The sequence below is a fragment of the Polypterus senegalus genome, chromosome 11, assembly GCF_016835505.1.
Source record: "Polypterus senegalus isolate Bchr_013 chromosome 11, ASM1683550v1, whole genome shotgun sequence".
NCBI classification, from domain to species: domain Eukaryota; kingdom Metazoa; phylum Chordata; class Cladistia; order Polypteriformes; family Polypteridae; genus Polypterus; species Polypterus senegalus.
Genome location: NC_053164.1, coordinates 78,985,958 through 79,011,314, shown reverse-complemented (window position 1 = coordinate 79,011,314; position 25,357 = coordinate 78,985,958). Strand labels below are relative to the sequence as shown.

Here is a 25,357-nt window from a genome sequence, read left to right as displayed (position 1 = left end):
GGCATATCGGTTAGTCCTACCTCACAGCTCTAGGACACTGGGTTTGAATCCCAACTCAGTCATTTTGTTTCTGTGGTTTTGGGAGTATTCTCCAGGTACTTCGATTTATGCCCATGGAAACCTGTGCTGGTTTGATTGTCAGCTCTAAACTGGTCTGAGTACTCTGTGCTGTTCTGGCAACAGAACAGAATACAGTAGCACTGCATGAAGTTAAATAATTATTTAAATAATTTGTGATTCATTTGAAATGTAACAATTTTCTGATTATTTCACTGCAGTAATCAACTTTTGGGCAGTGGGATGAAATACAAGGAGGAGAAGAGGTTGGGAGAATGCGCTGATACAGTGCACTGCCGCACCCACCACACGACGAACCACTCGGATTGGGACCCGAGTGCAGCTGTGCAACGGGTGACACCTCAGCACCACACTAGAACAGAGTGAGGTTTAGTTAGCATATTATTTTAGTTTATAATTGGTGAAAGACCATTAAAACTGGATGTTTCTTTTGATCATTCAGATAAAATATGACTGTGTCAATCATCCATCTACCAAGTTCATCACCTACTCTCCTCCACTGTTGTCCACATTTCAGGACAATGGTGGCTGTCCAGAATTTCATTAATGCAGCATTAATAAAGTAATTTATAGAAAGACAATGGTGATCAATCTTTTTTTTCGATGCTGTGAAACTGCTTTTTAAAATAAAGAAAGAAAGATAAGATAAAACCTAATTAGAGGAAACTCAAAAACGCTTTTAGTATAGTGGATAAAGTAAAATCCAAAATGGTCAAACAAATAAAGGGCGCTATTATATTAAAAAAAGAAAACTTATTTTTATTAGAAAAATCTGTTTTAAAAGGCAGCAATTACATCCAATTTACACTCTTCAATTCAGGACAAATTCACTTCATTTCAGACACATAATACAAAATAGTTTTAACTGGGAGAGTTTTCCTTTTAATAGGGGCTCCCCATCCCAACTTACAGCAAAGACTAGCCTCCTGTCCCATGGTGCAGCATCTTAAAGTGTGAAGTGAACAAAAGGGATGGACAGCACCGTGGACTCTTTTGAAATAGGAGAATAATTCCTTAAATCAGCACTTTCTGGGCTACAGTGCTTGCAATAAAATCCTGAAACAGTATTTTCAAACAACAGATTCCATTTTGAGATTTTTGTTGAGTTTTAAAGGTCTTGTTTATTTCTTCTGTTTATTTGAGACATGCAGCACAACTTAAGACAGAGGTCCCATGGTGCAGTATAGCTGTGATATGGTCTTGCTAAGTGCTGGTCCAATATTCCTGGTGTGGAAAAAGGTGGTCATTAAAGAGAGTGTGATTTGTTGTTAGTTGTCCTTACAAATAAAAAGCATACACTGTATATTCAAACATGCAGAAGAAATCTGTCAAAAAAACTTCATATTTGTAAATTTGCATAATTAAAATTCCTTAAAAAAAAAAAAAAAAAAAAAAGATTCTAACTTCTTATATAAAACTCGCTATCAAAATACCAAACTACACAGTGAAAGAATAGTTCACAGAAAATACAGTGGAACCTCAGGTCACAACCATAATTCATTCTAAAACTCTGATCGTAATCCGATTTAGTCGTGAACTGAAGTGATTTCTCCCATTGGATTGTATGTAAATACAATTAATCTGTTCCAAACCGTATGAACTGTATGTAAATATATTTTCTTTAAAGATTTTTAAGCACAAAAATAGTTCATTATACCATAGAATGCACAGTGTAATAGTAAACTAAATGTAAAAACATTGTATAACACTAAGACACACCCAGGCTCCCTGCTCAGCTGCTCTCTCTCTCTCTCTCTCTACTACACCGGCTTTCTCCTCCTGCAACCTCCCGTTCTTTCCTGTTCTCTTCTTTTTCCCTTTAGCCGACTCGCACTTCTATTTATGAAGAGGACGTGGTAGTTGTGGCAATCAGCAGCTCCTGGGAACAATTACGGATGCGGACCACTTCTCAACTGTGCACTTAGGAGAGAACCGCCCACATCACGAAATCCTCAGGAACTGCTTCGGCCACATACCACCATTCCCCCTCGCTAAGCCGCGAGTGCAGTGATTATTTATTAAAACGGGCCTTTTTGACGGGAGCTGTGGACCTGCTATACCACAGGAGGAAGCTGGGTTGAGAGAGAGTCCCTCTGCGTGATGCACCGAGAGCAATGTACAGTACAGGGAGAGACTGAACACGTGCAGAAATCATCGGTGCGTATGAACTGGAAGGGAAACGAAATAGAGCACAAAGAGTTCACAGCGAATGCACAGGGAGAGACTGAACACGTGCGGAAATCATCAGCGCATACGAACCGGAAGGGGAAACTTGTTCATCAATCGAGTGTGTGGTCGTGAACAGATGCAAAAGTCTGGCGAACTTTTTGGTTGTAACACAATTTGTATGTGTTCAGAGACGTTCGTGAACCAAGGTTCCACTGTATGTTCATTTAGAATGCACCCTGTGTTAAAGGTTCCTAATTTAAGGTAATATTAAATTTACCTTTGAAGTTTGCCATATTTGATACCAGAAAGGAGTTTTTCTTGAGCTTGCTCAGTGGCACACTCTTTGTAGGCTTCAAGAAGCCTGAATAATACAAAATAACAATAGCAAAGTTGTTCTTATCCAAAAATATGCCTTCCATTTGTCTAAAATATTAACCACATTATTAATACTATGATATGTATTATCAGAAACAAGTAGAAATTAATGTAACAAGGCTTATCAAAAACAAGTATAAACACTTTCAATGCTATACTGAGATCTATGCTTTGTTTTGACTTTTTCAAAAATCAAAATGAAGAAATCCCATTAAGAAAGACAGAAAAAAAACTCTTAGGCAAAGAATTTCAACTTCATGCATACCCTCATGAGATATACAAAGATTCAAATATATAAGATGTTAGAAAAATAATTTCTCAAAGCCTTGTGCTAGTTTTACAAATTGCTTAAAGATTAAACATTTATAACTGTTTAAAAAAATAAAATGACAACAGATAATTAGATGTGCAGATTGTTCTAGAAAGCAACTAGGTAAAGTTAGCAGTTGTTGGGCCTACCTGGATGGAGTACTGTAATTATTCAAAATTGCAACTGCTTTATCTCCCGAAATCCCACTGATCTGCATAAGTTGACGAGCAAATACCTCCTTCACAGTCTGTGCCTGCAGTGGGCAGAAAACATGATATATTAACAACATATTAACATACTGCTTGACAAACTAACATTAACACCAAAGTTTAGCTAATGACTGAGATGTGTTCCAAAAGGGGTCCTTCACTTGGAGATGATAAAAATTAAGTCAGCTGGCTGGGGAACAAAAAACAAAACAAACAAAATAAAACTTGGCAATCTAGTAAAACATTGCACATATTTCCAGCAAGACCTCCAATATAGAGGCTTGTGGAAAAACACATCAACGAAATACCAACCAAAATATATTACTGTATACTGTAACTAATGAAGTCCAAGACAGCAAACTTTTTTGGGTTCATTCATATTAATGGCCCTCTAGACCCCCCCCAATAAAAAACACTCATTTTTAGACTAGTTCTGGACTATATTTTGTGCAGGAATTTACACTCTTATGATAAAGAGCACTCCAATAGGTGTCTTCAGAGAATGATCACAACAACGTGAAGTTGTGCATACCACATTAACCAACCTCAGGGAATAAAGCTTTTCAAAAAACTTTTAAAAAGATGGCAATTGGTAAAGATTCTAACTCCTTAGATAAAACTCGCTACCTGCACATAAACTTCTGCCACCGTCTATTTATTCCTAGGATTCTAGTTTTATTTATTGATTTATTCATTTATTGATTGTGGGTTTTTTTGTCAATGTTCACTGTCTGTGGGAGCACATGCAAGTAAGCATTTCATTGTAGATAGTACTTATACACATGACAATAAAGAATTCAACATGGAGTGTTGTTTTATGCTGTTTCCTGGTTGCTGACTGTAAATGGGATAATATTCTTTACCAGTGGTCCTAACCCTGTAACAGCCACTCTAAGAATGTTAAAAATGGCAAATTTCAAACATAAGCATGTGGGATATTATTTTAGGCTATTTCAAAAGTTTAGTGGTTATAAATTTGTTAGGGATTTGCCCTCTATGGACCTCTATCAGAGGGTAAAAAATATCCAATTTCAATTATAATCAAAAATATTTTGACTTTGAACATTTAAATATCAGCTGCAAATATTCTTATTTATTAAGTACTTCCACCTCATGAAGTAAATCATTACATTTCATGTAAACACCCCAAATTAAGGCAGCTTACAATGCATTAAAGCTTGCAGAAAGTGAAGGGGTCTGAATAATGTCTGTGTGTGTGTTTGTATATGTAGGTACTGTATATACAGAGCTGCGTTACCTGGCTTGACCAGGAAAATTCTTAAGACATGGCCTCAGTTATAGTGCCTGTCTCCTTACATTCCCAGTTGTAATCTCAAATCACCTAACACTGGTTTGCTTATTATACCGAGAGCCAAGCATAAAAGAAGTAATCAGGTAGCCTTTTGCTGTTGTGGACTAAAAATTTGGAATACTTTACTGACAGAGATACGCTAGGCTAATATACTATTGATCAATTACAAAAAAATCAACTTCCTCAATTTGGCCTTTTCTTAATTAATTTCTGATCTACTTCTTATAGATTACATATGCATTGCTATACCATATACTTTGTGGATGTTCTATCGTTATTAATCCCTACTTTTCTCTTATCTTTTCTGGGTTCTCATCACCTGATCACAGTACTATACAGCCACACTTGTGATGATTGGAGGAAAGAAGGTTCTCTGTCTATGACAACAACATCAAATTGACTAATATGAAGATTAAAAAAATAATAACACTGACATTATGTTAGGTAGAATTCCCAGTGAGGGCTGGATGGTCTTTTGGCCTGGAACCCCTGCAGAGTTTGCTTTTTTTCTCCAGCATCTCACCCCTGGAGTTTGTTTTTGTTTTTTCAGTCTTCCCTGGCCATCTGACCACAGGATCAGACTTATCTTAATGGACTTAAAACTTGTCTTCAGATTAGGATTCTGCTGCTAGTATTATCTGTGTTATGTAAATGCATATTGATTCTTTATAAATTGTTTTATATATTATTTATTTATAGATTTTTTTAACTTGCTTTTTTTCTATCTTGTAACTTTTTTTTATATTGTGTAAGGCACTTTTGAACTACATTCCTTGTATGAAAAGGTGCTATAGGAACAAAAAGTGTTGTAGTGATAGATGCAAGAATATTAGCTCCCAAATACTAGGAAAGCTAAAGTGAAAGTAAATTTGAATCCTCTTTAATCTAATGTAATAGTTTAAAAAGAAAGAAGAAAAAATAAATTACATGACCCTGTGTTTCCTGCAGAGGCATTAGCTCTCTTGGAAATGTGTTCTTTTAAAATGGTGGCATATTAAATGGCTACTGTCCAGACCTTTTATACGGTTCTTCTTCAACTTGCTGGTCCTTTGTCTCCAAACAAGGGCTGAATTCCTCCCCCACAAAATACAGAAATATCATAGTGCTTACATGCCGATTCTCATTCTCCCAATAAGGAAAGAAGATTTGTGCTGATAGAGGATAGAAATACCCTAACCTGTGTTTAAGCTGACTATACAAGCCTCCAGTTGTCTTTGGCTATCTAATCCAATGCTTGGCTAGCAATTCTAACTGCTGAGCCCCTGTGTGCCACAGTTAACATGCACATGTGAATAAAACTCATAACAGTATTGTCCAGATATAGTGACATAAAGAAAAATGTAGTATAACACCCTGGTATCCAAAGCAGTTTTGCAATTAAGATAATCAGGATGGGTCAACTTTTAAATAAAAACCGTGATAAATGATTACATTATGCAAACAATTTGGAATTCCAATATATGACTGGTACATTATTTCATGTCTCAGTACATCATTTAAACAACTAATCTTTAGGGCTGAATGACCTCATTTGTGAAACAGCTTACATTACTCTTAATGTCATTCTTTCTCAACTTCTAGAATTCCCCTTTTATGTAATCCACTCCTTCCAGAATGTGACTTAATTATGTCAGAAACAGTAAACTTCATGTATTCCTAACTTAAACCATTCCTCCATTCCTGTACTTAGACAGTGAAGGCACACATCACATAAATAAAAATGAAATCGCGCAGTCAGTACAGTACTAGATGCCTCATGGTTCACTCACTTGTGTGCAATTTAATGCAGCCCTTAGAATATAAAAAAAAAAACTTCACATTCTTTCACATTTTCCCTTCTTTAATAATACATAGATAATTAACTATGCTTACATGATGGGTTTTCTGGATAAAAAAAGAACTATTCCTCTGTTGTTGATGCACAATATTGCATGATAAATGTGGAAACATTACTTCAACTATGCTTATTTTTATTTATATAGCTTGAATTCTGTAATTTTCATTTCTTAGATAAATACTCAAGCTGACATCCTCCCCTTATGCTCCACACAGTTACAGGCAACAACTTAGCCAACAATCCTGCTAATGTTAATGTTCCTGCTAATTTACACTGTATCTTTGTATATTTCTAACTAAAAGTGCAATTATAAACGATTTACTTTACAGGATGTGCTAATAACAGTGTCACACGGTAGATACAAATTTTACGCAAAGAACACAAACATTACAGTAAGTATGGTATGGACAAAGCATATGCCCTATGATCCAAAAGCAGACATCTGTAGGCTTAGCCTACAAGCCAAATCAGAAATGTCACTGGTAACTACTAGAAAATGCTTGTTCTGAGAAACATGACTGTCATTATTTTAATAAAATATGACAAATTCTCATTTGTTATTGAGTATGTAGGCAATAGTAAAAATTGCCTTAAATGTTAAAGACAACAGGACAAAACAAATTAAAATGATCAAGGAACAAATAGGCTGCTTGTGTACCTACTTCTTTGTATTAAAAGCCCAAATGCAAAACTTAGTAACATAGGAAATATGTTGTGGGGACTTCACCTTGTTCTTCATAGCTCCTTCATTAAATTCCATGAATGTCATGAAGATACAAGATTGGCTTGAAGGAGGAAAGATCTGCTCATACTTCAACTCTTCCTTGAAACAGCTCATGAGAGTCTTGTTCTGAAAGTAAGAAGCAAATAAAATCGCATTCAAAAATCATAACTTGATTATCAATTTGTATTCTAACATAATTATCACTATACTCTATATTTGTTGTCCACTGACATTTCTAAATAACTATTGTACTACGGTGTTCTGCCATGTTAGCCATTATGGATCTAATGAGAAGTCAAGCAAAATGACACCTTTTATTGGCTTACTAAAAAGATTACAATATACAAGCTTTTCGAGGCAACTCAGGCCCCTTAATCAGGAAAGATGTAATCAATTGAGCAAAGTAAAACTTTGCTGGTTCCATGTCATTTAAAAATAATTAGGATGAAGTTAACAAAACTTTGTTGAGAAACAGTAATGTGTTACCTACCCAGCTGACAGTTGCAAAAACAAAAGTTTGATTATTATGCTAAGCCACTTGTCAGCAAATAAGACTTAACTTCAGGGAAAAAAGGTATATGGGATGTTGTTTTACAGCTAAGTGGAATTTTGGAGGTGACTCATGTAGCCACATGCAAAAAGATGTCCCCTTTTACCATGCTTGTATTTACCTCAAACTATGCTAAAATAACTAAATTAACTGCTGTCAGAAGTGACATGTGATCAAAGTAAGGCACATTTTCCATACACTGCCAAAGTAAAAACAGTCAGTTCTATTTTGACCTGTGCTGTTTCGGTTTGGAAATTAAACAAATGTGCAGCATAAAATTGTGCCAATATCATAAATACATAATCCTGCTGTTGGATCATCTTCAGATATAATGTAACTAATTCAGAGTACTGTGTGCATATTTCCCAGATAAGCACTATGACAGCCAAAAATTACTGACCTGTGGGAGGGAATGTGCTAAACACTAGAAACTTTAAGCTGAAGCCAAATACATGATTCAAACCACATTTAAAACCTGCGAAAAAAACATTCATGTCCCCTGCAGTTTATTTCAGTAAAGTTCTTAAAGAGGATTTGTCTATCCTTGAAATAATTTCTATTATTGTTCGTTTTTACTAGGCGCTTTTACGCAAGGAAATTTAAAAAAATAAGCTGTACATAATATACATTGAGGAACATTTAACAGTATATTAAACTTCACATACACAATAGCGCACATGCCACTCTTAATGTCCTCCTTAAATGTAAGGCTTTTAAATGTTTTTGACGAATGAATTTACTTAAAAAAAAAAAACAGGAAGACATACTGTCATTTATTTGTGAGGAATTTATGAAATCTGATTCATATATATCAATAATTAGACATGGATATTAAAGCTTCACAACTTGGAAAAGAAATGAAGAAGTTTACTTTAATCTAGCAGTAGTAAAAGTAGTAAAGTTTAAATTTTAATATGTCAATTATTTAAATACCATTTACCCCATACCTTTTGACCTACACAAAATACAGTATAGTGTTTTAGCTGTTTAAATTGTTTGACCCCAGCATTTCACAAGTCTCAGTAAACACTCATTCAAGCTTTGACGTCCTGTTGTGTGAAATTACGTACTTCAGCCTCTCTGCCTAGAATGCAGGCCCACTTGCTCTCTCTGGTTTTAGAACACATACACTACCTAATACAAATGTCAGCAGGCACTCTTCTTCATTACAATAGCAAAGACTCTACCATACCATATACCACACTGAACTTCCAGGTATGAAAGTTGTACCCAATATGGATCAGTTACAATGTAAAATTTTTCCTTTTCTCATGTACCTTCATTTTGTAGTTTCACACAGTAACTGCAATATTAAGCAAGTAAAGCTCCCATTGATGGTACTTACGGTTAAAATTTGTTTGATACACATTATAGCTTCCACTTGTAACAGCCTGGTGGGCATCATTTTAAGTAGAAATTTAAACAGAAACAAATCTATTAAGCTACTTAATCAGGTACTATTTGGTAAAGTTTGGTGTCAATTTAAATTACTGCAGTCAAGTTTTTCTTACCATATACAAGCTTTGAAGGTATCTGGTCATAATTGTCAGATAAGCTGCAGACTCTCTGACATCCTTAGTTTGTTTAATGAAAAAATTATCAACCACCTATAGAAAAGGAGTAAATGGAGAAAAGGTAAAATTATTCACACAAAAAAAATTTCTTTCAATAATGAGAACAGAAGAAAAGATCACGGTATGTGATGACAAGCTCCCAAGCAAGCTTTTGTTTTTGGAATTTGCAAAACAAATTACACAGCACGTTTAAGGTAATATACAAGTAATCAAGTAGAGATGCAAGATATAGTTATGGATGACTGCAAATCAAATAATTTTGTTCCAATTTGCAAATACATATCCTGATGTGATGACTGTAAAAGGACCCTCCAAAGCATATTGTATTGAAATTTGCTTGGTCGTTTCATTCAATATGTTTCAACAGTAAACACAGAATGTATTTATGGTCAATCAAAACATGGCACTGCATGCCTTTTTATGCTGTTGGATGATTTTTAGAGACGTGTTGCTGGACAAAAACAGGTATGAAAAAAAATTGCCAAAGTTTGTGTGACTCTCTTCAAATGCTCTTGAGAAAATCACTAAAGACTGCATACTTTACATTTCCAATACTTTCTCTACACTTTGCTTTCCAATGTTAAAACAGTATGTCAATATCATTTAATTTTATTTCAGTTATCATATGTACGAGTGTGACTGGATGTCTTTGATCATTCTTGATATTTTATGTCCTCGTGTCTCCTCTAGAGTGTAAATTCAATATTCATTTCCTAACTTATTCCATTTTAAGATTATACAGATTTCTTATCATTCAAAGATAATTCCTCCCAACTATAAACTAAAAAAATCTTACTGTAAAATAGTAGGATTGCTTTTACATAGTTTTTGCTGCCATCATATGGTAAATAAAAGGTACTACAGTCATATCAGAGGGAAAAACAATAGAAACAAAGTTTCCCACTCACACATGTACAGTTCCTAGATTTTTAAAACATTTTCAAAAAGTTGTCATCCTGATTATTTTTAAACAAATTTTATTGTCACTGTATAATTTTGTTTAGTGTCGCTTCCAAATAACTGTTCACTATAACATGTACATTTCTGTGTGTTTGTGTGTGTGTATATATATATATATATATAAATATTTATTGTGAATGCTGGCCCGGACACAGACAGACAGACATCTTAATTTCACCACACCGTTTATTTACACTAATATTTACAAGTCTCTACCGTGCAATCACCCCCAGTGCCTCCAGCACCGATCCCCCAAAGTCCAGGCCACACAGTCCTTTTCTGGCCGCCTCCTGTCCGCTTCGTCTTCCTTCCTCCCGACTCTCGCCAATGGAGGGAGGCGGCCCCTTTTATGGGAACCCGGATGGGCTCCAGCTGCTTCCCGGCACTCCTCCGCAGACATGCCCTTGTGTGGCGGAAGTGCCGGCTGTGCACCCAGAAGCCATCCGGGTGTCCCCTGTCGTATTCCCCCCACCACTTCCTGGTGTGGCAGAAGTGCTGGGCTCCAGGGCTGTTCAGGCAGCGGGGCGCCGCCTGGCGGTGGCCACGGGCCCCTACAGGGCTGGGCTTCCATGCCCCCTACCCGAGGCCACCAACGTAACCAGGGCGGGCACCCCCTCGTGGTCTGGTGGAGGTACAAGCCCTCCTCCGGTCCTCCTGGGCGTCCCGGCCGGGCTCCTGCCTCGACTGGATGTGGCAGATGATGGTCTGGAAGTGGGCGCGCCTGGCGGTGGCCACGGGCCCCTACAGGGCTGGGCTTCCATGCCCCGTACCCGAGGCCACCAACGTAACCAGGACAGACGCCCCCTCGCGGTCTGAAGGAGGTACAAGCCCTCCTCTGGTCCTCCTGGGCATCCCGGCCGGGCTGGGTGCCACAATATATATATATATATATATATATATATATATATATATATATATATATATATATATATATATTTATTTATTTTTTATTTTATTTTTTTTTTTTTAAACACCTCACTTTTAATAAAGGATTTAATATTTCAGGAATGCTCCAAAATGTTTCTTTATACATTATGGCAAGCCAAATTAACATTTACAAATAGATTCCTTTATACTTATCTGCAAAACATTATGGCATATCTCAAATTGACACTGTATGCATTTTAAGATATCTGAAATTCTGTTCAAGGTATATTAGAACCACTTCCTTTACGAGTTCCTATCATTTCAATTAAACTTCTGCAGATTTTAACATATATCCATGAGTTCTCATGAAATACAGAATTTAGGACAGAAAATAAATGACAAGTAATCCATTCACTGTTCTGAAGGGACAACATTATATTCATAACAGTACAAGCACAAACACTGGGTGCAAACTCTGAAATTATAGAGGGTAACCAAAAGCACAAAATATTACAAGTTATTTTTACATTTTGAATTTGTCGCTGATCAAATTGAACATACCTGTGTGTTCACTATTGCCTGCTGTAATGTACTTTCAGGCAAGCTGAGGTGCTGTGCAGAGCCACAGTCTTCAACCAGATAGATTGGTTTCTTTAACCCACATCTCTTCAGTCTAAACTGATAAAGGGGTGGTAACAAAAACAAAACAATATTAATTTTTTTTTTTTTAATAATCTATGAGAAAGTGGTATACGCATGGTCTTCACACTGCATTCATGAATCTATAGGTTAAAAGAAAAATATACATCTTCAGCCAAAAAACAAAACACTTTAAATGTCTGCTAAACTTAACACATTTTTTCATTATATGAACAGAATGGTTTTTCATTCATTGAGAATTACCTTAATTGAGCAGAGTTTTACCTCTTTCACAGTAAAATAACACATTAGGACTATGTTATATTAAACAAAATAGTCAAAAAAGATACACATGCTCCTAATTTTTGTAATCTGGAAGTACTATATTTAATACCATGAGTGTCACAATAAGAAAGTAGTTAGCGCTATTGCTTCAACATTCCAAGTTGTGGAAACCGATTCTCATTCACAGTCTAACAAGGGTCTCAAAACCAGTTCTTGGAATGCCCACCTTAGCTAAAAGTTTTTATTCCAGTCAATTTCTTAATTACAATTAATTAATTACCAATTTATCTTGGTTCAGAATCACTAGGTTTTTTTTTTTTTTTTAATCTTTAATTTCTTAAACTGTAACATTCAGAAACATCTAACATTTTCTATCTCCTTTACTTCTAATTAAAATAAGCAGCAATCAATAAAGAAACTAAGAGCTAAATTCAATTTACTCCTGTGTCTGTTCATCATCAAGTGTTTCAAATAAACATTCTAAAAGAAATAAGAGAATACTGAAAGACTGGGCTGTGCATCCTGCTCCTGTGATTACAACATTCTGATGAAAATATCGCACTCCACAATATTTAAAAGTCTGACATGGAAGACTGAGAGTATGAACGATACAAAATTAAATGATGTTTCATTAACAAGAATTGGCTTCTGATTTTCATCATCACAATGCCTTTAAAGATGACAATCATATGTAAGTGCATGAATGTGTACGGTGTAATGAATGGAGGCCACCTCTTCAGCTAGGTCCTATTGTGTACTCAATGTTCCTGGAGCAGGCTTCATCACCCTGTAAAACTCTGATATAAAAAAACAAGTCAAAAAAACTTGTATTTCTATGCTGATAGAAACTATATAATCTAAGACAATCTGTATGTTCTTTTCCTTTGCAATGCTGCTGTGTAAAATGTATGCAAATGTATTATGGATAATGGTCATATATGGTCCACTTGAATCTTAGAATATATTTTAGGTTGTGTAGTTTGAAAATGCATTATCTGGGGATTACTATACATTAATTACTGGGCCACAAGGTAGAAGTAGTACAATCTTTCTGATGCTTGTCTGATGCTCCCAGTCAAGTACTATCTCAAAAAAAAAAAAATAAAAAAAAATACTTTCGCCATTTACTACCTTGATACTTAAATGTGTATGTTTTTCTGTTACCTCAATATTTCAGAAACAAAAATATATAAAATGTATGTTTGTTTGAATTACAGACAGCAAGCACAGATGGCATGGCGATAAGTATTTGAACATTACCCGCCTGCTTCTTAAATTTTCATATTCTAAATTATGTTTAAAGTTTTAAAAAGAAAAGAAAAATGGTGGTACACAACAAATATAACATATGATCCACTCTCTAAGCTAAACTATGAGACAAGGCCACTAGCTGAATATTACAAAGATAATCCGTTTGTCTGGTCAAAAAATAGCAGGGTCCATGTCTTTGAGCTTTAGGCGTAATATAATTAAACTTTTCTGGTCAACAATTAACTGGATTAGGTAACACAAGCCATGTATTAGAGATGGATTTATGTTATCATCAACAACTTCATAACACACAAATGTCACCATACTAATACAGGTCTGCCTTCATGACCCTTCTACCACGAATGTTAACAAAAGTCAGTAAAATCAAGGTCTATCAGAAAGGAAAGCAACACTGTGCAAACCTTCTTGCATTACATGTGTCAAAAAAATAAGCAAAAAAAGATAACAAGCTTACCTTCTGTTCACGAAAGCGCCCATCAATGATACTTCCACACAAGTCATCCATTCGCTTGCGTTCAACAATATAATCAAGGACTAGTTCACGGGGCTGGGGGGCACGCAACTGACCTAGTGGGAAAGATACATGGCTCAACTAAATGTTTTTATTTGCTTTGACTGTAAAATGTTTTTTCAAGCCTATTTTTGCAATTGAATTTATTTTCCAACTACAGTACTCAAATCTGTACATTTGTTTTACTTTGTCATTTGTGTTTCTCTTGAAAGAAATGTATCTTACTTACTTACATGCAGTGCTGTGGAGTCAGTACACAAATCCTTCAACTTCAACTCCTCAATTTATGGTACCACTGACTCTGACTCCTTTATTTAAAATTTAAGCCAATATACAGTACCAGTCAAAAGTCTGAGGTTACCCAGAGATGACTGGAAAAGTATATTATGCTCAGCATCCTGGAGTCATCTTCTCTAGGTTGCCGACAACACTGGTATTTGGTATTTAGTAAAGGTGGTGCTTATGCAGTAAAAATTCTAATAACCAGTTAGCATTAACACATGACTAAACTGAGGATAAGCTGAGAGTTTACTTCTGAAAATGGGGCTTTGTAGCTATATGTCATTTCAAGCAGTAATCTCCATTATGCACATTAGTAATCCCTTTTTTATATTTTTAAATCAATTTAATGGTATCTAGATTATAAAAAGGTATGAATTTCTATCAAAAACATGAATTTCTCTGTGACCTCAAACTTTTGAATGGCACTGCATTTACTATGTTAACTCAACACCCACAACATACAAAATACAAAGCATTTTATCATTGCCAAAATGAATCATTAGACTTCTGTTTAGCATCGTAACTTTAATGTTAAAGTTTGGGCTTAAAGGCTGTATAGGGTGGTCCTGATCTAATTATGGAATTTTCATTATGCTATAACTTAAGTTTATTACACAGAAAATCACCCGAAAAATCCAGAACCATCGAGAAGTGTGCAAACTCACGGCATGAAGAATTGTCTTTGTGCTGAACTGGAATCGTCCCCGCATAAATCAAAGTCATCCAGATGATCTGGATCTGCATAATTAAATCTGGACCACCCTGTAGTAATGCCACTGTGGCTTTTTAATATTACTTAAAGAAGTTATAAACACTGAGTGTCATTAAACAAAAAACAAAATTAAAAAAGGTTATATTTTTATCAAAAGGCAAGAAAAAAATAGTTTATTTGAAATAGCATAATTAAAACTGGAAATTTTAACACATTAAATTACAATTTATATTTAGCTGGAGTTGGTACTACAGTAACCCAATAATTGCTCTGGACTCCAACTCCACAGCCCTGCTTTTTTTTTTTTTTTTTGCACTATGTTAAACTTTAGATTTAACTAAAGATTTACCTTTTTCGTAATCCTAAACATTACATTCTGAATACTATGGAATCCAAATCAATGTCACAAGACCCCAGAGCTTAGCCTGACAGCATAGTAAGGATTATGAACAGAAAGATCATTAAAAATAGAACAATGTAATTGTTACCTAACATATGCCACTATATTAAGAATATGCAAAATTAACTTTCCAGTAACAAACTGCAGGTAGTAAACATAGATGTTGCATATTTGCGTGTGGCATTACAACTAGCATCTAAATTAGCCAACAACTAATATGCTAGAAGATATACTAAGAAATATAACATTATTTAAATAGTTTTTGAGTTCAAACTTGTTATGAAGGTGTGTATTTTAATAACTTTTACCAAATGATTAACAGTTCGTCTTGATCCACTTTAAAACTGTGAAAGTTATGATGAACCTGTATTAAAGTTTTAACCCAATGCATAGTGCTACAAAAAATATACTAATAGTAATATGATAGACACAAGTGATTTGTTTTACTATCATTAAAACAGATTATTAAACTGATATACACATACACGGCAGTAATTTTAGCCATTTTTTATGGACTGGATAACAGTTAGCAAGGCTAAGCAGTACACATATAGGAAAAACAATTATATACTGCAGTGATAATTTTAATCTCCCAGCTAAATAGTGCAGAAGCAAGTAAGTGCCTTGTAGCTTTACATAAAAATGTTAAACATACATGTGTATATCTCAGCATCTTTTCATCAATATTTGCGTACAAACCAAAGCATAAAGGCGGCATAAGCTAGAATAACACATTTTTAGTAACATTTGTAGTAATAACATGGTAATATTCAAGAAAACATAGTTTTGACCAAGCTAAAAGATGCCTAAAACAATTATTAGGAAAAGTGTTTTGCTAGAGGTGGCTTAATGTTTGTAAAAGAAATATAAATAAATACACACACACACCAGTAGAGCATTAGAAAATATATGAATATAAATGCACCACATCTTACCAGGCACAAAATTCACTTTCTCCCGTGCAACCCACAAAAAGTCTCCAACATGCAACTTCCTTACATCAAAATTCACACCATTTCTCTTCAGCTCTGTCACCAACTCTTGCTTCCTTGCACTGGATCCTCTAAAGCAAGCAAGAGGAATTCACAGTTATAATTAGATAGTGGTGTTCATTTAGCATGATTTAATCTTTTGTAAAATTAATGGTCACTGGATAACTGCACTAATGCTTTTGAAATAAAAACGCCTAGCTAGAGAGTAACTTCAATTATACAAATAAGCATATGACATCAATGCAGAACAAGATAGTATCAATTTGTATAACTGCAAGAGGGATTAAACCTAATATGCTGCTGTCGTTTCATGCTTCTCAGCAAAATATACTAGTATTTCTGCGTGCCAGGCAAACGTGGAATTAAAGGGTGTATGGAAAAAATAATGCATATTTAAAATATCTATTAAAAAATGTAAATGTCACAAATCCACTGGTGCACAACAAAAAAACAATAGCAAAGGTGTGCGTTAGATTAACTGAATCTACATGAGTATGGCTGTGCACAAATTGTGTGCTTTGGTTCCTACTTAGTGTTGCTAGATTGAGCTTAGATGCCCGAGAACCCTGTATTTCAGTAAAAAGAAAAACAGAGGGACTGATAGTTGTCACAATTAGCATGATATACGCCTCAATAAGTTAAACAGTATTACAAAAACAAAAGCAAAGGTAAATGTTAAAATAGAGTAATTGTATGAAAATGCAGTGGTGAACCAAGTGCAGTTGGATATATCAGTAAAAAAATCATTGACATTCATTTTTTTTTTTTTAAATAATCATAAAATTGAAAGAAGAACACATACCCAGTGGTTTCAATGAAATCCACACAGAGAATAATGTCGAAACAACCAGGTTTCAATGTAAACTCAGGCACATGAACATGAGGCACATTCAAAGTCTGCAAAGCTGGAATTCCATCTTGAGTGGTGCACAGATTGCTCGTCTCTCTAAGATCACTACTCTGCCCATATTCAGTACCTTCACCTTTTAAAGCTCTGCTCCTAGTTACATTTAAAAAAGAAATACGGTATTAATTAAATTATTCACTTATTTGACTGACGCCTTTATCCAAGGCGATTTACAATATTTGAAACATAATTGGTTACATTTGTTTTCCCAGGCAGATAATGTGAGTTGCTCTTGTTCACACAGTATTATGAGTATAATTTGAACCCAAAACCTCTCGGCCTGAAATCCAGCGTCCAATGACTTAACCAATATACCATATTGCCTGCCTATTATCACTCTTAGAAAGTAATTCACAACAATGAATTAAAAACAACTGTTCATAAGCTAGGTTTCCTGCAAAAAAATATTTGTATACATAGCAGATTTTAGCTGACACCTATTTTTAAACCATCCTTGCAAAGCCGTAAAATATCTTATTGATGGAATGTGTACTGATGTAATTCTTCCTTTGTCACATAAGTTCTAAGCTTTATTAACAGCTATGAAATCAATTTGATTCCTTCAATAATATTGTAGGTATCCTATGAATTCACTAGATTTTTCTCCCTTAGCACAAATGCAATATCTAACTTTTTATTTGTTTGCTTATTTAACTCTTCAAACCAAAAAAAAAAAACTTTAAATTGTTGTAAGTCATACTGGATCAAATAGTTTGTGGTGAGCTACAGTTCATTTTCAGTTAATTATGATTGATATAAAAGTCTTTTTTTTTTGAGCAGCACAAAAGTAAAAGGTGGATTTTGATTCTCTGAAAACAAACTACAGTACATTGTACATACAAAAGATCTAAACATGTGAAGTTTTGATCTAAGAATCTTGTGCAAGCTGATGTTTTCATGCATCACTGCTGTAGATTAATATCCAGGTTTCACCAGATACATATTTCTGAGAGAAAGCTTCCTTTTGCAGTCCGAGTCTCTATCATGTTATGAGAAGCAATTGCCTGTAGCAGTGATGTTTATGCGTTTGGGCTCCTGCAAAAAGGCATCTCTCCCCTCTACCCCCAATCCAACAAATAAGCCAATTTTGTTGAGGGTTATTCAATACTTACCCTGTCCCAACATTACATTAAACAATTAAAATAACCAGTATTCAGCATTAAAAAAACAGTATCTGCACAACAATATTAAAACCTGGACATAATATATTTGAAGGTAATTCCTTCAGCAATGTAAGCTAGTGAAAAGCTGTATATGCCTAAGTTGACAAAACTTACTATTCCTTTAAAACAAGAGTGTACAATCATAACTGTCATAGGAAACATTTAAAACTTCATGAAAGTAAAACTAACCACCTGAATCACGCAACTAGATGAAATTCAGCAAAAGGATGAAGAAGCAAAAGCCATATTAGATAAAAAAGCCCAAATAATTTTCAAATGTAGGTCTTTTATATTTCACATTTTGTGTAAAATACTAATTTTTGTGCTCTCATAACTTATCTGCTGGTTTGCCATCCTCAATGAATCGTAGCAAAACTTAGCTAATTATATGCAACATCCAGCTCACTCATTACATTACATTTCTGAAAGGCACAGAGGCAGATAATTACTCTGTTAGGATTATCATCCAAATGCTCATCTTTCCAAATATTTAAAATAATAGTTACGATAAAAAATACATTTTATGCAGATACTAAAATTAATTCACAGTTATTGTATTCTTGAATTAAATGCACATTCTTTTTTAATAATTACTGAAATTTAGCATTACACAGCATTTAGCTATTAAATTCAATTACTTATTCCTTTCAAAGCGCTTACATAAAATATTAATGTTTTAAATTGATATTTACATTATATTCATTTCATCAGTTTCTTCTTCCTCTGCAAGATCTACAGTTTCCATTTGTTCACTCCCATTCTTTTGTGAAGATTCAAGGATTTTGACATTACTTGTATTTTCCTCATTCATCAGCAGTTTTCTAGCTAGCTCCAGGCCATTCTTTGTCAGAGAGTATCTGCCAAATAACAATCCAAACAGACTTGGCATTTCAACTACCACCCAAACTGATTTTTGTTTTTATTTCAAAATAAGGGAAAAATAAAAAGTATCATTCTGTTCTGTATTACAACTCACTGTAACGGTTTATAAAATTAATTTGTTTTTCATCAGGACTACAAAATGTACATGCTGTGTGGACAGTTTTGATAGAAAACAAAAGCCAAAAATGGATGTTCACCTTGCTGGGTTATTAGTCTTCAGGACAAAGTCCTTCTGGATTAGTGTACTTACTGAAGACCAGGCTGTATACCTAGTGCCAAGCTCAGGCTAAAAACAGAAAGAAAAAGGATAAAAAATAAATAAAAATTATAAAATTATAACAAACAATTTAACTGACTTCTTGATCAATAAATTATTATTAACTCCTCAAAAAATAAGATGAAATATGAATCAGTTTTACATTCATCACAGCTCTGATATTTTACAACCCTAGGAAGTGCTGTTTTGTAGCGCAATACCCAGGCAGGTGGAACAATCATCTGTGTCAAGAAGCTGTCCTTAGAGCCCAATGGTTTTGACTTCAGTTAAGGTAAAAGAGGAGCTACAGATGTCTGGACATATATTTCTTTTATATGTATTACCTATTACAAACCCAATGTCAAGTGGAGTATTTTCTTTAACATTGGTAAAATCAGGGTGTAGATTGTGGTGGTCATACGCAATGCAATTTTCAAAAACTTTCTGTGCTAGATTCATTGATGGAATAATGTTAGTTGTACTTTTTCTTTTGGACTCTTAAAAGTTAATTAGATTGAAGTTATGAAGCGGACATGTTGATAACAAAATAACACTTTTACAAAACAGATAATCACCCAAAACATTCAAAACAGTTGGTATATTAGTTAATTGGTCTTCAGAGGCAATCCTAGCATTGTTTTATACACACTGTACCATAACCAGCACTCTTGAACTTTGTACTTATGGTACTTTATCTAAGAGGGATCTAATGGTACCCTCAGTTGTCTCAAGTTGCTCATAGAAAATGCACTTTATTGTGCAGTTGGCAATGCAAAACAGAACGTTAGAATCATTTTGCCTTTTACTTTTTTAATGTTTCTTTAATACATGAAAATGTATTTTTTACATTTACATCTACATCCTGGGTATGATGTTAAACTGGATCCAGGCCTGCAAGTGGTCCTCCAACTTGGAGGGAAATCATGGGGGTTTGGTGGTAGGATTGGCACTCCAGCCACCATAAAAAAACTTCACAAAGCTCAGGGATTACAGAAAGGACTCCTTTTTGCTCTCCGTGGGTGTAGCTCTGCTGCATCCGCCCTGCATCAGCAAGGAAGGCTGCTTGCATCATTAAGGGGATGGGGGAAAGCACTCGGGTTGCCCCATCCCCGAAAGAGTTGAAACTGTTGGAGAGCCAATAGGGTCAGGTCTGTTGGGGATCGGAACTGGTGTGGTGCCGAGGCATCGCCTGCTGCACAGCAGCACTCGGGTCCCAATTTGAGGCGGCCCATATGGGTGTGCGCATGGAACGTCTTGTCTCTCCGGCAACATGATCATCATCTTCTCCTGTTGGAGGAGCTGCTTAAACTCTGCATTTCAGTGGCGTCACTCTCCGAGGTGTGCAGACCGGGGACTGGCCAGATCTCTGCAGGTGGATACACTTTTTATTGGTCTGGTTGGTCTGATGCCTATCATACTCGGGGAGTAGCTGTTGCTGTAGCGGATTGGCTTCTTCCAATATCCGATGTCACTCCTTCCAACAAGCGTATTATGGGACTCAGATTATGGCACTCCCTGGGTGCCTTGTCTGTTGTCTCAGTGTATGCTCCGACCGCGGTGAGTGATGTCTCAGTGAGGGAGACATTTCATTTGCAGCTTCACTCTGTGGTTGATGGGTGCCCACAAGGTGACACACCTCTGGTCATGGGTGACTTCAATGCATCCACTGGCACTGACAGGACTGGCTATGAGGATTGTCTCGGTCTCCATGGGTCTGGTGACCATGGTGAAAGTGGCTCCATGTTCCTGGACTTTGCAAAAGGTCAGGGGCTGCGAATCGCTGGATCCTGGTTCCAGTGCACTGAACCGCATCGTTGGATTTGGTACTCCAATACTGGTGGTGCAGTGAAAGAGATCAATCACATCCTCATCGGCAGACGCTGGAGACTCTTGCAAAACTGCAGGGTCTACAGAAGTGCCCAGTTTGTGAATTCTGACCACAGACCTCTTGTTGCTACTCTTAGAATCCAGCTTAGGTCCAGTAAGTTACCACCTACTAGGAAAATGAGCCTGGACTCGGCCAGACTCCAAGACCAGGCTGTTTCTAATGCACGCAGTTTGTGTGAGGAACTTTCAGATTTGGGTACGACTGCCGATCCTAATGTGATGTGGGAGACCTTCCGTGAGAAGACCCTGAAGGTTGCTGAGGGCTGTGTTGGTGTTAGCGGTGTTCCAAGAAGGAGGCGTTTCATCTTGCAGGGCACCCTGGATATCATCGAAAGGAGTCGCAGCGCATGGCTCAATGGCAACTCTGGTCTGTACCGGGAACTGAGAAGGACGGCTGCAAGGGCTCCGAGGGCAGATAAAGAGGCATTTGTTAGAGGAATCTGTGAGCAAGTGACACACCATCTGTGGTCCAGTGATCCATGTACTGCTTACAGAGGAATCGAAGCATTATGCACATCTGAATCTGCTCCTCAGAGAGTCGCAGTCAGGGCAGCTGATGGAACGGTCCTTACAGATGACACTGCAGTTGTGACCCGCTGGGCTGGCTACTTTGAGCAGTTTTTCAAAGCTGATCCTCCAGCTAGGAAGTTGGATATCTCTGGGTTCACACTTCCCAAGGCTGATCCTTCAATTAGCTGTGAACCACCCAATCTCACCGAGATTGCACAGGTGGTGAACCAGCTGGTGGGGTGGGAGGCTGCAGGGGCTGGTGGTAAGGCCATCCTCCTGGCATCGCAAGCAATCTTGCTTCCATTTGGGAGACTAGGATCATCCCAACTTACTGGAAAGCGAGACTTGTCGTACCTATCTGGAAAGGGAAGGGTGATCGCCTGGATTGCAGCAACTACCGGGGGATAATACTGCTTTCGGTGCCGGGTAAGGTCCTTGCTAGGGTCGTCCTCAATAGGATCCGTGATCACTTGCCCACCTACCAGCGACCAGATCAGTCTGGTTTATGCCTAAGAAGTCTACCATCGACCGCATCCTGGCATTGAGGGTTCTCACGGGGCACAAACGTAAATATTGGCAGAGATTCTTTGCAGCCTTTGTCAATTTTTGCAAATCATTTGACTCGGTTGATCGAGCTGCCCTGTGAGACATCCCGAGGGTTTGCGTGATCCCCTCGAGGTTGCTAGATATCCTGCCTGGCCTGTACACTGGTACTGTGAGTACTGTGCAGAGTGGAGGCAGAACCTCTGTGTTTTTCCCAGTTGTTTCTGGGGTTCGTCAGGGGTGTGTTTTTGCTCCTATTCTGTTCAATGCTTGTATGGACTGGGTGTTGGGCAAGGTTGTGGAGTCCAGCAGCTGTGGGGCATCTGTTGGTGAAGAAAGATTCACAGATCTTGACTTTGCTGACGATGCTGTGATCTTCGCCGAATCAGTGGAGGCTCCGATTGGGGCACTCGAGAGACTGAGTGAGGAGTCTTAGCGTCTGGGCTTGCAAGTGCCCTAGATAAAAAGCAAGACCAAGCCTTTAATGCCCTCTTGGGCACAGCCATCAGCAGTGTGTCTGTTTGTGGAGAGAGTTTTGACCTTGTTGAGAGGTTTACTTACCTTGGCAGTGACATTCATGTCTCTGGTGACTCTTCCTGTGAAGTCAGTAGACGGATTGGGAGAGCATGGGGTGTCATGAGGTCACTGGAAAGGGGTGTGTGGCGCTCCCGATATCGATGCAAAAGGACAAAGGTCCAAATCTTTAGAGTCCTGGTCTTCCTGTCTTGCTATATGGTTGCGAGACATGGACGCTATCCAGTGACCTTAGACGAATCCTTGGGTACTGTTGGTTTGACTTTGAGTCAAATGAGCGGTTGCTCATGGAGTCCCAAACGAGACACATTACCTGCATTGTGACGGAGCGTCAGTTACAGCACTATGGTCATGTGGCGCATTTCCCCGAGGGTGATCAAGCTCGTAAGATCCTCATTGTTGGGGACCCGAGTGGCTAGACCAGGCCAAGGGGTCAACCACGTAACACTTGGCTGCAGCAGATAGAGAGTCATTTCTGGAGGGGGGGACTGGACCGCGTGTCTGCCTGGAGGGTTGCAAACCAGGATCCCGAGTTGTTTCGCCGTTTAGTGGGTACGGCAAGGCACTGTACCAGTGCATGCTCCCCAACTTGACTTGACCTGCTAAAAAGGTACTGGTTTCCTTAAAGTCACTAAGTCATATCTAAATATACAATGCAAAATTAAAACGTGGCACTACTTACCACAGTGAAGGATTTATCACACAGAGGTTGGGCTTCCCGTTGGAGCTCTGCCTTGGTAAGAAATCCTTTGCTACCAACTTTCTACACAAAAAAAAAAAAATTTATATACATAAGTATAGTGAAGACATGAATAATATAGTGTACATGTCCTACTTACTCACTAGATCTTTTGCTATTCTTACCTGAAAGTCCTGATAAAGAGCCAGTAAAACAGCATAGCCTCCAGAACGTTTCTGGGGAACATAGGGTCTGCCTTTTCTGCTTTTGCAAAGAACTTTTTTCTTCTGAAATGCACAACAGAAAATTAATGGGTACATTGTGCCACACTGAAAAACTTCAGAATTTTTTCTCTACAAGATTGTTTGTGAACTTTTAAAAAATATTGAGGCACTTCAGTCATCTAACCTTTGTGTGACTGAATATTAGTTACCATTTACATTTATTTGACAGACACCTTTATCCAAAGTGACTTATAACATTTGAGATACAGCTGGTTACATTTCTTTTCTTTCCAAATGGAGCACAGGTGGGTGAAGTGACTTGCTCAGGGTCACACATTGTTAGTGGTGGGATTTGAACCCATAACCTCAGAGTTTTAAGTCCAAAGCCTTAACCACTGTGCCACACTGAATATGAATATATGTCTAACGGAAGAAAGCAGGTCTACAATTCAGGTGCTTATTGGTGTTAATGTGCATTCCATTTTAGTTCACGAGAATGTTTTCCAGAAGTAAAAGTTTTTAACAGTATTTATTAAAAATACATGTATTTGGGACCTTGAGAGCAGACGACTACATGACTTTACATACGGATTATTCAATGCAGGTAACATGAAATTTTTTCATGTATGTTTTAATATTGTTTGCAATTTTAGCCCACATAGGATTCTGTTCCATCAGAAGCTTTATCTCCATTCTGCATGAAAACATGGTATTACATTTTTTTCTCCAGCCATCACTACAAAGTACACAGGGTAAGTACCACATAAAAATATATATATTTCTGGGTGGAGTATTACTTTAAAAGAGCAGACATTACAATATAGAGGACTAAACTACTGATACAAAAATGTATTCATTGTACAGGTGAAAAAAAATTACAAAAGAAAACCTGAGTAAATATAATACAGTTTTTACATGATCATTTGATTTACTGAAGTAAAAGTTAAATCAACACCAACAATTTCCATGTGAAAAAGTAACTGGTTACTCAATCAACCAATGAACCAAATTTAAATGACAAAAAGGGTTAAATTAGACTAGCTACACCCTGAAAGTCACAGAAGAACCCATAAAAAAATTAAAGGAACTACAAGCCTCTCTCAGATCAGTTAAAGTATTCATGATTCCATTAATAGAAAGACACTGGGCAAAAATGACATCCATGGGAGAGTTGCAAGGCAAAAGGCAATACCAAACAAGAATGTAAAGGTTCTAACATTTGCCAAAATAACACCTTGATTACACCCAAAACTTTTGGGATAATGTTCTGCTGACCAATTAATTAAAAAGGGAAGTTTGTGGAGCATATGGGTTCTGCTACATCTGGAGTAAAGCTAACACAGCTTTCCACAATAACAACATCGTGCCATGCCCAAAGTCAAACATGCTGGTGCTAAAGTGACAGTGTGTGGATTCTTTGCCACATCAGGGCCTGTGCAACTTGCCATAATTGAGGGAAGTATGAATTCTGCTCTCTACTACAATGTACTGAAGGAGACTGTCCGGTTATCAGTCCATTAAGCTTTTCGAGTGACCTAGTCAAAGTCCCGATTTGAACCCAATTGAGATATTGTGGTGGGTCATTAAATGGGCAATTCATAGCTCAAAACTATTCAATGCTACTGAACTAAAACAATTCTGAAGAATTTCAGAAACGTTTTCTCCACAAAATGACAAAGACTGATGTCTTGTTACAAGAAGCTTATGATTGCAG

General features: G+C 36.9%; 1 protein-coding gene across 4 annotated transcripts in view; it reads right to left on the bottom strand.

The window, feature by feature from the left end:
* Nucleotides 1–811: 811 nt before the first annotated feature.
* The window catches only part of mus81 (MUS81 structure-specific endonuclease subunit), a 36,806-nt gene continuing 12,260 nt past the window's right edge, over nucleotides 812–25,357 (bottom strand). For all 4 annotated transcript variants that reach the window (XM_039769120.1, XM_039769121.1, XM_039769119.1 and 1 more), the window contains 13 exons: nucleotides 23,605–23,706; nucleotides 23,423–23,503; nucleotides 19,208–19,296; nucleotides 18,821–18,985; nucleotides 16,861–17,058; nucleotides 16,002–16,129; nucleotides 13,616–13,728; nucleotides 11,527–11,643; nucleotides 9,076–9,171; nucleotides 7,018–7,140; nucleotides 3,082–3,185; nucleotides 2,525–2,608; nucleotides 812–1,302 (listed from right to left, as the gene is read on the bottom strand). In XM_039769120.1, the coding sequence (XP_039625054.1) occupies nucleotides 1,236–1,302; nucleotides 2,525–2,608; nucleotides 3,082–3,185; nucleotides 7,018–7,140; nucleotides 9,076–9,171; nucleotides 11,527–11,643; nucleotides 13,616–13,728; nucleotides 16,002–16,129; nucleotides 16,861–17,058; nucleotides 18,821–18,985; nucleotides 19,208–19,296; nucleotides 23,423–23,503; nucleotides 23,605–23,706 (1,467 nt within the window). In that variant the 3' untranslated portion in view covers nucleotides 812–1,235. The remainder of the gene's footprint in view (nucleotides 1,303–2,524; nucleotides 2,609–3,081; nucleotides 3,186–7,017; nucleotides 7,141–9,075; nucleotides 9,172–11,526; nucleotides 11,644–13,615; nucleotides 13,729–16,001; nucleotides 16,130–16,860; nucleotides 17,059–18,820; nucleotides 18,986–19,207; nucleotides 19,297–23,422; nucleotides 23,504–23,604; nucleotides 23,707–25,357) is intronic.